Source organism: Centroberyx affinis, unplaced genomic scaffold (genome assembly GCF_046629955.1).
Source record: "Centroberyx affinis isolate AG114_WGS23_722 - 3 ecotype Tasmania unplaced genomic scaffold, CSIRO-AGI_Caff_v1 ptg008104l_1, whole genome shotgun sequence".
NCBI lineage: Eukaryota > Metazoa > Chordata > Actinopteri > Beryciformes > Berycidae > Centroberyx > Centroberyx affinis.
The window spans coordinates 44389-58785 of record NW_027284045.1 but is presented as its reverse complement, the minus strand read 5'-3'; the positions used below and the strand labels follow the sequence as shown (position 1 = coordinate 58785).

At 40.5% G+C, this 14397-nt stretch overlaps 1 protein-coding gene across 1 annotated transcript in view; it reads left to right on the top strand.

Annotated features, from left to right (window-relative positions):
- Positions 1-1651: 1651 nt before the first annotated feature.
- znrf2b (zinc and ring finger 2b) overlaps positions 1652-14397 on the top strand; it is a gene marked incomplete at its 3' end in the record, with an annotated part of 50176 nt that continues 37430 nt past the window's right edge. The window contains exon 1 of the mRNA XM_071514164.1: positions 1652-2494. Coding sequence (XP_071370265.1) covers positions 2092-2494 — 403 coding nt within the window. The remainder of the gene's footprint in view (positions 2495-14397) is intronic.

Sequence of the window (14397 nt, the reverse complement as noted above, 5' to 3'; positions counted from 1 at the left end):
GATTCACAGTATGCCATAGTAAGTAGTATCAAACTGATATAAGTTATATGGAGACCAGAGGTGGGGGCTCGAGTCACATGATTTAATTGCTTGAGACTTGACTTGATGCATGAAGAGAAGACTTGAGACTTGACTTGACTTGGGTTCTGGTGACTTGGGACTTGACTCTGACTTGTGCTTTGATGACTTGAAAAGGTTTCTAAAGTCTTGACTTGAGATCTTGTGTTAAATGACTTGTGAATTCAACTTACATGAAAGACCCAACAAAGTGATAAATACGACTGATTTTCTTTAATAAGTAAATTGTCAAGATGTGACGTTTAGTTCAGCGGCTCTCAGTCACAATTTGCCATTGTGACCCAAGACTCTGCAGGTTTTCATTCCAACCAAAGGGGGAGAACATGGAAGCTGTGTCAACAAGTGATGGTAAATGTGACATATTATATTCTTGTCTTCATTCTGTTGCTGCAGCCACCATAAAAGCACTTCTATTGAAGACTCCATTTTGTTATTTTCAAACAAAAATCAATTACACGTTACAACAAATTGTATTTACGACTTCAGATATTGGAAATAGGAAACTATTACAAAAACTTTATAAGCAAAACTTGAAAGGCACATAACACTGTGACATTATTAAGATTTTTTGTCTCCACAACTTTTTATGATGATGAGTTATACTAGATTGACTGTTATTTTTTAGTGTATTATAGTGTATTTATATGAATGATGTTTGCATTTTACATATTAAATAGTGTATGAGCATTATTGTATAATGTGCTTTGTATTATTGTATTTACTATGTTTTTGTATTATTGTATTTTAATGTGCTGCTGGCTCCTGCCCAAGGATTACAGATGCAAATTAGCCTCTGGCTATACTCTGGTGCAATATATTGTGCGCTGTGCCTGTCAAATAAACAAATAAAGTACGAGGAGACCATGAATGCAGCATGAGGCTCTCTGCTTATTGACGTCGCTGTGCTGCTGCTGACGTCACATGACGCGCTAATCCAAAGCTCCATCAAGCTACCATCGATACACGCAATCACAACGGAAATACGACATTTTAACTTCAAAATAAAAGCGTGAAATGTGTCAGTTTTGGGAACGTATTGAGTACAGAATAACACAAATCGTATCAATTGTCGTGGAATCGTTACAACACAGTGTTTCACTGGAGTGAAACCGAGTGAAACTAAACGTGAAATTATTTTGCAAAATGTTCATAGTATCATTACTGGCAGTAGCTAGAAGGTGAAGGTCTAGAAACCTGAGATGGAGCTGAGCAATGTGTTCCAAATAGGAATGTGCTCAACTTTTGAACATTAAGTTTTATTGGCTGAGAGATATGTCACTCAAATGATGGTAAGCTGGGTCATTGCTAGCACCCAGCATTTACCTGATGTACATACTAGACTCTTAGACTAGACTCAGACTATTTGGGTCTGTAATTAGCATAACTAATAGCATAAACTCGTTCTTCAATAAGGGTTTTATTTTGAAAGCTATGACGGGAAGTCTTATGTTTAATTGTCGCGGGCTTGACAGCGCTGCGCACCGAGTCTGTTTCCACCGATAAACGGTTTTTCTGCAGGACTTTCTCTTCCATCACTTCCCTCATTGTAACAGTGTGTGGTCCGGCAGGGAGGTGTGGGGAGCCTGGCTCTTCACTTTCTCATGCTACACAGGAGGTATGGCGGAGGGGACACTGAGAGGAAAACATCGGCCAAAGCACGGCGACTCCAAACCAGCGACTGGGACGAGGAAGCATCCGACAACTGCAGCCAGGGGACAACTATTGCTAATGGAATACAGCGGTGCCGGGGTCTGAACGGCTTTTTAAACTTTTACGCACGTCTAGTTTCTGGCATATAAGGACGGTTTGTCAACTTGCTGTCTTCGCTCGCTGGCGTTTCCATAATGTCGATGGGATCCTAACGACGCACAATTTCCACTTTTGCGCTTTATTTTCTTTTAGGACGCCTGTCCTGTGTAGCCATCTGCTTCTGTGGCGTAAATCTGGCGCACTGTCCCGCAGCGGCTCTTGAGCGCCTCTTTAATAATTAAAAGTGAATCTGTGGAGGTTAACATGGGGGCGAAGCAGAGCAATCCGGCTGCTAACGGACGGACCAGAGCCTACTCGGGCTCAGATCTGCCCTCCAGCACGTCCAGCAGCAACGGGAGCAGCAGGACTGCCGCCGTGGCGATGAGGTACCATGCGTACAGCGCGTCCGGAGCCTCCGGAGCCACATCCAGCACCAGCCAGCACATCGGACCCAGGACCAGGTCCGTAGGGGGCTCCGGGGGCTCCGGGGCCAGACCCCAGTCGGGCATCAACATCCCGAACAGCAGCGGAGCCTACAGCTCTCAGGAGTCCGGCAGCAGCACCCCGGAGGAGTCGGCGGACAGGGACCGGTCAGCCGGCGGGCACGGAGGTCCCAGGTTGTTGATAGGGTCATTACCAGCACACCTCTCGCCTCACCTCTTTGGAGGTAAGAGGGCAGCAACATGGCGAGGACACCTACACTTTATACATTCCAAGAGACCCACTATGTTGTAGTGACAGATGATATTCACTGATTATACGTGCCTTTCTTGTTTGGAGAGATTGTCAAGCCAGACTCCATTCACAAGTCTGCTGCATTGACTATCGGCAAATGTACACACATCGTAAAACATTACTCTATACTTGTTCTGAACCAGCAGGCTCTTCTGATACATTCGGCCTCCACATGATCAACCAATCAGCACTCTATTTCTATAAAATCTAAACTTTTAGAAGTGGTTCACACATCTAAATGTATTTTGGTGGAGGAAGACTGCGTGAGTAGCATGGGAACTCATTTTAAAAGTTGGAAGTTTTATTAGAATAAGTGCTGCTTGGTGTGTTGGATGTATGCCGAATTGAGGATTGGCTCGTTGATGACTCTTAAAATGTCTCAAGTCTGGTTCTACTGACAAGCAAGGCAACATTCAATTGGCAGATTTTTAAATGGAGTTGAACAGAACTTACCTGGGGTAAGTCAGGTGTATTAGGAACCTAAACCACTCCAAGGAATGTTTTCAATTTTTTTGAGGAATACATTTTCTAGTCACAGTAATAAGAATTTAATGGATTTATAGATATAGATAAGCATTTTGTATTAGTGCTTATAGAGGTAGGCTGTCAGTGCACTATAGTTACTGTTGCTTTTAATGGTGATGAAGTGTCAGAGACTTATAGAGGATGAATGGATGAATTGATTTTCAAACATGCAGTTTCAAAAGCAAAATCAGAGGATTTTGTAAGACAATCAGACAATCTGGAAACTAAGAATCACCCAAGAACACATGGATACCTGTCACTGCCTTGCTTTCTGTATAATAATGGGTTAGTGAACATAAGACAAGTTGATTGCACTGTTTCCTGCTCCTGCCAGACATTCAGTTTTGATTGGATGTTTAAAAGCCAGCTGGTTTCACAGAAGGCTCGACCAGGTAGCCTAAATCTGACTGGGTCAGTGACTGCAGGGTTCGGTCTATTTGCCTTGTTCCCTTTGGCCGTGCTGGAGTAGGATTAGTTTTGTCTAGGAATTTGACAGATTAGGTCCAGAAAACCAAGATTGCGGTTTCACTGCGAGCTGCTAAATATGCAGAGTTGCATTGGTCAATCAAGAGAGAGAGAGAGAGAGAGAGAGAGAGAGATTAGTGGAGAGAGAGACATTTCATCATAACAGAGAAATGCAGAGAGGGAAGGGAAGAGACAGCAGAAGAAGAGCGAGAGACGAGAGAAATGACGCGAGAGGAAAAAAAAAAAAAAAAGGGGAACATTTTGCAAGTTAATTCGCATCTCTCCAAATGTTCACAGGGAATAATTTTCTCTCTTTGCTGAGAACAAAGAGTCCCAACTCGCGCCGCGTTGCCTCGACTAACCACAGCACAAGATTCAATCAGCCATTTCGTCTCGGCCCTGTAATCTCTACAAAGTGATTGTCTGACCAATATTGCGCGGCGCTGCATGTGTTCTTGCAATTAAATTGTTAAATCACCGACTGATTGAACTCGCCTTCGTTCAGCCGCCTCAGTCACAAGGCCTCTCCCCCCCCCCCCCCCCCCGTTTCTGCTCAGATGGAGGGCACCACTTGATTAAACTGCTGCAGGATTTGACCTCTTTTCACCTTTGTGTGTCTGAGTCTCGCTTCTTTTCGGGCCCAAAAAAGCCGCAGATTGGAAAGTTTCGGGCTTGAAAGTTTTGCGGAGGGAAGAGAGTGTGTCGTGTCACCAAAAGGACCAAATCAGAAAGCCACGCTGCCATGCTCACCGCGTTGCTGTGAGTGGAAAGCTGCCTAATGCATATGTAAATTATATGCAAATCTCACTGTTTTGCCCACGTCATATTTATTGTCGGTGAGGCCTTTGCAAATTGAGATTCGCTAAGACTGTCGCAACGCCAACTCCCCCAAATTATTGTAAGCAAGGGCTGGGCAATATGGTTGAAATCAATGTCACGATATTCATAAGGATTTTTTTTTCGAAATTGATATATATTGCGATATGGCTCACATATGCAAAACACATGTTAAATACTCAAATTAAATGGTAATCAAATGGTAATGCGAGGAGTGATATCAAACAAAACTGAAAATTTCAAATAATATTCCTTAGAATGTTTCATACCTCATTTTGTCAACGATTATAAATAAAATGTGCTTGTTAATATCAATTTAGAAATTAGAATTGTGTGTCACGATATCCCCAAATCACCATATCGTGCCGATAGGATTCCACTGAAAAATTATAAACGATAATATTTCATAATCGCCCAGCCCTGATATAAGCCCCTTTTGAAAGGTGGAGTGATAGACTTTGTGGCCGTTCAGAACGGCTGCTATCATTGATGCGAGAGACTCAAGACTTGTGTTTTATACACATGGTCCAGACTTGACCATCACACAGACCAGGAGGGAACGGACCGTGTCGTTCCTAGAGCAGATCAGATCAGATCAGAGAATGCTCCAATTCTTTTAGAGGGCTTGATTTGCATATTTCTTAGAGAATAAGACGAAAACTGCACTGTACAGGCGTTGATGGTCGATGGGTCGCTCTGTCCTGACCGATTGTGGGTGGTGTGAGAAGCTCTTATTGGATCTATGCAGTGATATCTGCTCCAGTATTGCATTTCATAACGTTATGTCATTTTAACGAGTTAACCTAGGTCTCTGGAAAGCCCTGGCCCTGCGGTAGAATTAAGCCTTTAGGTAGCATTAAGCAAAAAATAAACTCAATACTCAATAAAATGACTTTCAAGCTTACCGGTGGCTTCAACAATGGATGCAGTCTTCTCCAAGGTTCGTTTTTTTGAGACATTCATTCCTGTAGTCTATCAAATAAAAGTTGTAAGGAACTGGGAAGCTCTGAGTGGCTATAATCAACTTGTCATCCATCTTCCACTTGCCAGGCAGAACTATTGTTCAAGAAGTGAAATCGCATCTGTAGGGAAACGAGAAAATCTGATTGGCTGACGGTCGATGAATGTAAAGTAAAGAAAGTAGAGGCCATCTGTAGGAGACGAACAGACTTCTGGTGACTTATTACATTTGCAACACAATCGTGGCGACTCTGGACCAGGGTGTCGCGTAGGAAAGTGTGTGTCATCCTGTCGGGTTCCTGCAGCGAGGTACACACACACACACACACACCACCAGACAGGCTGAACGCGTGCTGACAGTGTAGTAGTTATTTGCCGCTGCTCATATGGAATTTCCCCAGCAGCTCTCATGTTCAGAGCTGCATGTGTCGACAGGCCCGGACGCAGCTTCAGCCTGTGTGACCTGTCAGACTGAACCACCAGCCTGGAAACACACATTTAGGCCAGGTGTCAGGGCTTTAGAGATAACACAGTAACAACACACATACGCACCGGTATACTGTATGTAGGGCTGCAGCTAACGATTATTTTCATTGTCGATTAATCTGTCGATTATTTTCCCGATTAATCGATTAGTTGTTTGGTCTATAAAATGTCAGAAAATAGTGAAAAATGTGGATCAGTGTTTCCCAAAGCCCAAGATGACGTCCTCAAATGTCTTGTTTTGTCCACAACCCAAAGATATTCAGTTTACTGTCATAGAGGAGGAAAGAAACCAGAAAATATTCACATTTAAGAAGCTGGAATCAGAGAATTTTGACTTATTTTTCTTAAAAAATTACTCAAACCGATTAATCGATTATCAAAATAGTTGGCGATTCATTTAATAGTTGACAACTAATCGATTAATCGTTGCAGCTCTAACTGTATGTATTACTGGCAGGTTTTCGACTGATATGGGTTTTTGAATACTGATATTTTTTGTTTAAAGCTGCCAACATTTTGTGCCAGTATTCAATATCTTTACATTGGACAATTTTTGTCCTGGAAAATCCAAAAAACAAAAAAAAGTGTTTCGGGTAACACTTTACAATAAGGGTCACTAAGTTAAGGGTTAGTTAATGCTTAATAAGCATTAACTAACCCTTAATTAACAGTTAACTAACGGATCTGGTAATGATTTACTAATGGTGTTCATGTTAACTAAGGTATTAATTTATACATTATTTAATAGTCATCTTTATAAACTATTAAATAATGTATAAATTAATACCTTAGTTAACATGAACACCATTAGTAAATTACACATTAGTTAACTGTTAATTAAGGGTTAGTTAATTCTAATTAAGCATTAACTAACCCTTAACTTAGTGACCCTTATTGTAAAGTGTTACCGTGTTTCGTGTTTCCCCCAGAATTGTATTCTTGTCAGTAGGGCTGGGCGATATGGACCAAAAATCATATCTCGGTATTTTTAGGCTGAATGGCGATACACGATATATATCTCGGTATTTTCTACGAAGTGGGCTAAATGTTCAGTTGTAAGTAGGGCTGGGCGATATGGACAAAATCAAATATCACAATATTTTTGACCAAATACCTCGATATCGATATTGAAACAATAGTGTAGGGATGACTATTGGTGCTTTCACAAAATATTTACACAATGAGATTTTTGATAAATAATCATCAGTAATGTGGATATAATGACTAAGTGGGTAAAGGCAAATAATAGAACAGCTAGAACAGTCTGGTAAGTTCAGAAAATGACATCACTTTACTGTAATGCAGCCTTTAAAACCAGGAAAAGACACTTATGCCATATCACCATATTACCATATCCAAAATCTCAGACGATATCTAGTCTGATATCACGATATCGATATAATATTGATATATCGCCCAGCCCGACTTGTCAGGGTGGAAAAGCCTCTGAAACAGCATTTAGACCTTCATGGGACATAAAAACTATTTTAGCTACAACAACTAGCAAAGGAGTTTTGCCTTACAGATGTGGAACAGTCTACTAGGATACTGAAACATAGCGCATGTACCAAAGTGTAGCAATATACTAGAGTGGGTTTATTCTTCTTTACAATACATTGGGTGAATGCTGTGGTTATCCTTTTTATTCCAGAACTGTGGTAACTTCAACTACAGCCACAGTTGATGCTGCACACCTAGCTTAACGCTACTGGACAGCATCTGTGTGTCTGTTTCCGTACGAACAAGTAGACTAAAACCTCTTCCTGTTTTGCTTGTCCTTCCAAATTTAATTTGAGTGATATATCGAGGTAAACACTCTACACTTTAAGAGACTCGCATGAAATCTTTCCGCCTTGATAGTGAAAACAGTGTGTACTCTGTTTTGGTTGATGGCACAGCGACCTTGTCCTTGGATAATACTCAAGCTTTTTCACCGCTTGTACTGTAACATTTCAGTGTTGGCCTAAACACACTCTGACACTCAAATAGGATACGAGACTGTTGGATAGGACTTTTGTAATGCAAAAAAAAAACTTGACACGATTACATTTTCTTCACGTTCCTCACAACTAACTCTCATATATACTTTAACTCTTTCCTTTCTATAGCATAAACCATGGTGCTGTTTCTTCTAACATGAGCAGAACATCTTTCAAATAAACTGCCAAAAAAATAAAGAGACTATGTTGAGCGTTATAAGATTCTGACATTCATGTCATTATTCAATGTGTGATTTAAAAAAAACAACCACTGAATATACCCTCCTCATTAGTCAACAATGTTACTACAGTGATGTTTCTTTTGCTACTAGCGCTAACCGAGTAGCTAGCAAGGCTAGCAAATTAGCTAGACAACAACCAGGCCCACACAAACAATAATACTGGAGCTGGATGGATGTTAACTAAGCTACTATCTTGGATAAATGTCAAAACAGATGTAATTTGATGCAATGCATATGGAGAGCCAAAAAAATCTGTACTTTGTAATGGATGTGATTTAAAATGTGAAGTAAAATGATTCAGTGGAAAATATAGGCCTAGAAAAATTACTGACTTCAAAAAACTACAAGCAGGCTACACAAAATGCTCCTCAACGACAGTAAGGAGAGTAAATAATCTACTTTTCTCCTCGGTCCTCAGAGGTTAGGCTGAGTGACTGGCAGTTAAGGGAGGTCTAAAAAAGGAGGACAGATGTCAGTAAGGAGAACATAGTCTGACATGAAAGTAACACTTGTCCTTTCAGGGTCTGATTACTGGAAACATACCAGAAGACAACTTCCTTTTTGTATTCTCGGACCTTGTAGAGCATGTGATTTATTTTAAAATGCACGGGTATGTGTTGTCTTACCATCATAAAAAGATTTACTTTACTATATATATCATAATATATATATAATGTACATATACTACTAATAATAACCTTTATTTGTATAGCACCTTTCATACACAACATGCAGCTCAAAGTGCTTTACATCAATAGAAGGCAGATAAAAGACAGATAAAACGATACAATTCATATAAAAGAACAAGCAAAATGCACTGCATTAAAAGAAACAAATCAAGTAAAATAGAAAGATAAAAGAACACAACAAATACTCCCACTTTTAGATGCACATTGTGAGTGAACCCATATGTTTTTCTTTAATTTTCTTTTCCCCTGTCCTTCCTGATTCTACTCTTGATCTGATATTTACGTCAGATCTCACTGCCCAAGGCAGACGAGAATCACAGATTCTCCTCTTGGTCCAAAACCTCACCATCCACAGATAGATGAGAATCCATCTGATTCTATAGAATAGATAGAAGAAGAATAGATGAAAGAGAACCCAGAAGTACATTCTCCCTTTGTGCGATGCCACTCAATTACATACAAGAACAACACATAGACCATGGGACACTAACACTCTCCATGGAAACCCAGGATGATAATAATAATAACATGTTCATGCATAATTGTGTGGAATCTGATCAAAAGGTCAAATTAGAATGGGTTCAAGTTAAGAGCGTCCCATAGACAACGCTGCATCATATCCATCATAAACTCTAACTTGATCACACCCCATTTTTAATAAAAAGCCATATAATATCAGCCCCTGTCTAACCGTAATTGAAACCCATCTGCAGCTTCTCTTTCCAACAGCAAAGCAATCTATTTACTTTTGACTTCACTGGTCCGGCCATTCTCTCTCCAAACCATTGTTCCGTCTGAATAAACGGTTGTGTGAATGGAAAGCTTTAGGAGACTGAGCAGGCTGTAATTGTAAAGCGGTGTTGTTACATCGTGGCTGAGGGGAATCTTCACTTTGTAAAGACATCTGCTGAGAGTCGGAGCAAGTGGGGATATTCCCCCCCCCCCCCCCCCCCGGAGCAGCAGTGTGAAGCAATGTTTCCTACTTCTTATGTTTCCGTGTTCGCGGCAGTCTTGCTTTGATTTCCATTTTGAAATGAGAGCGGACGGCCTTATCCTACTCCCATAGTGAGTATTCAGTAGATGTCACGGGAGGCTGTCAGAAACATGTTTCCATTGAACGTGGTTTTGAAGACTTCAATAGGACAGAATGCCTTTGGTTTTGATACTCATGACTTAGCTCCCTGTGATCCCTAGTGTGACCGAGGCCAAATCTGTGTAGGTATTTTTGTAGTAAAAACACCTGAGGACTTGCATGACAGAATTTACAGGCACAGAAAATATCCACATATCCGTCTTCTAAATTTGAAATCGCAGAAAAGATTCACTAATGTGCAAGTCAATATTTGAATGAAGATAGATAATTTAGATAGACAGATAATTTTTACACAGTACAGTAAAAAAAAGAAGGTTGAGGACCACTCATTAAGAGTTATGAGACGCGGCTAAAAATAATACACATAGAAAAAAAATAGTAGAATATATATATGTATATACATATATACATACACACAAATATACACACACATAAGTACATACATTCGTACAAATACATTGATACACATATACATACATACACACGAAAAATAGAAGTCATATTACACACAAAAACACAAAGAACATAAAACAATCTTAGTATTGCATTATAAAATTTAGACACTCATGAATGAACGTCTTCTGTTAAGGATGAGGTGGCAAAGCCTCGGCACATTCGTTGATACAATATTTACCAGCTAAAACTACACACAATTTATTTAAATCATCGTACTCATTAAAATTTGCAACATGAATGCAGTAGTGGCTGCAAACTTGTAATATGATATCTGACCCCATTTATCTTTTTTCTTGAGTATATTTTTCTAGTACAATTTAACCAGGCATTGAAGTACTGCACAGCAATTGTAGCAAAAGCGAGAGCAGTAAGATTCAACATTCGTGACACTCACTCCATCATGTGTACTATATCGGGGTCCGGTGTTGGGAACCATATCTCTCAGCGTGATGGAGAGTCCAGGCTGGTTTTGTAACCGTCTGACCTGAACAGTATGACCTCAGCCCTGGCCACAGTTCCCCCTCTGTCAGCCAGCTTGGCTTGGCAAAGCCACACGGACTGGAGCTGCCCAACATGGCCTTTCACTTTTGTTTCCTCTTCCTGTGGCCTCGCTGGAGGTGTTGATAGGAACACTGGCGCTGCAGATTTTCACCAGCCAACAGTACGACATGAAGTCCCTCATGAATGATGCAGTCCTCCAAAGAGCAAGTCGGTAGTGAATATAATGTAGCCGCAAATGGCCATTAGTGGGGTCCGAGGCCATGGAGCAAATGATTTGACAGTGACAATATTACCTTGATTCATCATTTTGGAAAAGTTTTACATCTAAAAGTTGGAACATTTCAACTGCAAGTGAAATGGTGCCTGACATGTTGACATTTGAAAAATTGCCAGTTTTTGGCCTTAAAGCTATAGAACGCAGCCAAATGTGATGTGACACACTTTTAGGCCATCATAAGCATTTACATGAAGTTTGGTTGCTCAAATATTTGGGCAAGGAATTATGCATCGCTTTGTGTGTGTGTGTGTTCGCCGTCAACTTTTTTTGTGCGTCATGGCCAAATGTCAAATATCAACCATGCAACATCTTTGTGTCACAGAATATCAAAATTGTGTGGTACAAAGATATCGCAGGCAGTTGAAATATGCTGTGTGTAGAATTTGGGGAATGAGGCAACTTTGTAGGAGGAATTAAAAAAAAAAGATACTATTGCAAGGGTGTGCTGATGGTGATGCGATCAAGCACAAAATTTCATTAAGATTGGATCAACATTAGGCGGAGAAAGATTGGAAAATAGGTTTTGCATAAAATTAAAAATAGCAGAAAACATCGTCATGGCTGAAATGAAAAACAATATGTGCGATGGATTTGTGTTGAGTCACTGAATTTGAGGGAAAAAAGGTTTAAGACTCGGTGGCCAAAATTTAAAGTTGCACATTATAGTGCTACCATCTGGATTTGAAACCTATCTACCAAATTTGAATACTCTAGCACAAAGCATTTAGAAATTATGCCTCCCCTCCTGTTTATGCTTTTTCACAGTTATGAGTATGAAAAATGTGTGAAAGACACATGATGTAGGACAGTCAGTGTACTTTTGAAAAAAATGCCAGAGCACAGTGGTGACATGCATCATTTCCCCAAGTTTCATCAAAATAACCTGAACGATGTCTGAGCTATCGTGTGTGACGGACAGATATTCAGATATTCATTTTACATCAATAATTCACATTCATTTTGAGCCAATAGTATAGTTACCACAAACAAATGAGACCATCACAGAGAAGATTGTCAGCTTCTACTCGCCTCTACACTGCTCCTACACTTTTCCATTGTGTGCCACCGGGTTGGATTTGGCAGGAAATCTGCTGTGTTGCTTTACGGCAGCGGTTCTCAACGTGGGGTCCGGGGACCACCAGAGGTCCTTGAGGGCATTCCAAAGGGTCCCCAGGAAATTGATGAATTGTTAAACTTTATTATCTCATTTATAAGAACAATTATAGAATGTAGAAGAATTACTATTTTGATCATAGTTTCACTGTTATCTCTCTACCTACAATTCAGATAGTCATGAAATTCTGGACAAAATCATATTTAACAATAAAAAATATTCTCAGATTTGGGTCCAAGAGAGAAAATCTCATCAAATGGGGGTCCGTGGCGATAATGTGGACTAAATTAGGGGTCTTTGATATAAAAAATGTTGAGAACCACTGCTTTACGGCACAAAGGGACGTTGCTTTATGGCACAAAACAGGAAGAGGGCACTGTTCTTCTTGCAGTAACACTACTAGTGGCGTGAGATAGAGGCTACCATTCGTCTCCACCATGGACTCATCTGTTTACTGTAATTATACCAAGGCGTCACAATCAATTTGACAACGATATACCGATGTTTAAAAATGATACACATTGCACCTTTAATGTTGTGTTGACTGTACGCTCCGCTCTGTCTTTGAAAGGTTGGATTTTGAAAGATTACCTTGCAAATAAGCCAGTGTCAGAAGATCCGTATTATTTTGATCCGACTGCCTCCAACCTCTCCTCCTCCATCTCCTTTGTTCTCCCATATTATTCTGCATCTTGTCTCCAGTGAATAGACCGCCGAGCCCCAGCTGTCCTCTCCGGCGGTCAGGCGAGCATGACATTCAGAGGTCATAGTCCACCCGCGTGCACAAAGACCTTATGAATACGCGAAGAAGAATGAGGAGATCAGAGAAGGGGCGGAGACAAAAGACTCGGTTCGAAAAAAAAAATAGAAAGAGGAAGACAAGGGGGAATAATTAGACTCGTCGGGTCGGAACGTGGAGGGGAATAAAGTGAGGGGGATAGGGGAGATGACGCAGTTTGAGCAGAGCTAACAATAAACAGATTAAAAGAGAAAGAGAGAAATCGATTGCAGTCGTGCTTCATATGGGAGGGAATATATTCAGAATCATTATGTGCCGAATCCATCAGTGTTGCCCTCGCTGAAATGTCAGGGCCGGTAAACCGAGAGACTCTTGGCCGAGGTTCAGAGTGGGTCATGGGTAAAAAAGGGTAGACTCGGTACTGCTCTGTGTTCTGTACCAGTGCCAAATGGTTTTGAATTTGACCCTAATTCCACAGAGCTGTTTTTAGCGCCGCTTAAATATTGCGTTTAAATATGGAGCCGGACGCCGCCTCCGCAGGCTGGCGGCGTGAACGTGCAGCCTAGCCCTGGAGAATCCGACGGTATCTAAAGCCGTCTGCATCCGTTCATCCCAAAACATGTTCTATACGTTTCTCTGCATATGAGTCGGCACATATCTGGACAATTTCTGCACGTGTGCCACTACCGTCTATCAACACGTTCACAATATGATGGTGATAATGACAGGTGGCAAATGCATGTGTGTTTTGCACATTGTCATTCTATACACTTGTTGTCTACGGGAGCATATCTATGTTCCCAGGGTCCTATGTTCCCCAGATTTATATGGCACATAATGGGAACATGACAAAGGGTCCTATGTTCCCAGGGTCCTATGTTTAACCCTAACCCTAAACCCTAACCCTAACCCTAACCCTAACTAACCATATTAAGTGAATACAGAGCTGGGGAACATCTTTTTCAGGTTCCCATTATGTGCTATATAGAGCTGGGGAACATAGGACCCTGGTAACATAGGATCCTGGGAGAGCACATATGTAGAACTGGGGAATATAGGACCCTGGGAACATAGGACCCTTTGTCATGTTCCCATTATGTGCCATATAAATCTGGGGAACATAAGAATGACTCTGTTATCTACATCTGTAATTTGAATGCATTTGATAAGGTGAATAGTTTACTACACATATTTACGCACAGACACTTTCTGTACATATGTATGGCCTCCTGTAGATCTGCTCATGTGAATATGATACACATTTTGCATCCCACTTTTTTAATAGAATTTTTAATATTTTCATATCATACATATTTTTGTTTGTCCAAATATGTTATTTTTGCACACCCTCATAATGGTGCAATTTATTTCATACCACAGTTTTTTTCATAAAGTATATACCACTTAACATCAGTTGGATTATGTTTAATATCCCCCATTTGCTCTATTCTTATTTATATTCTGTTTTTCTT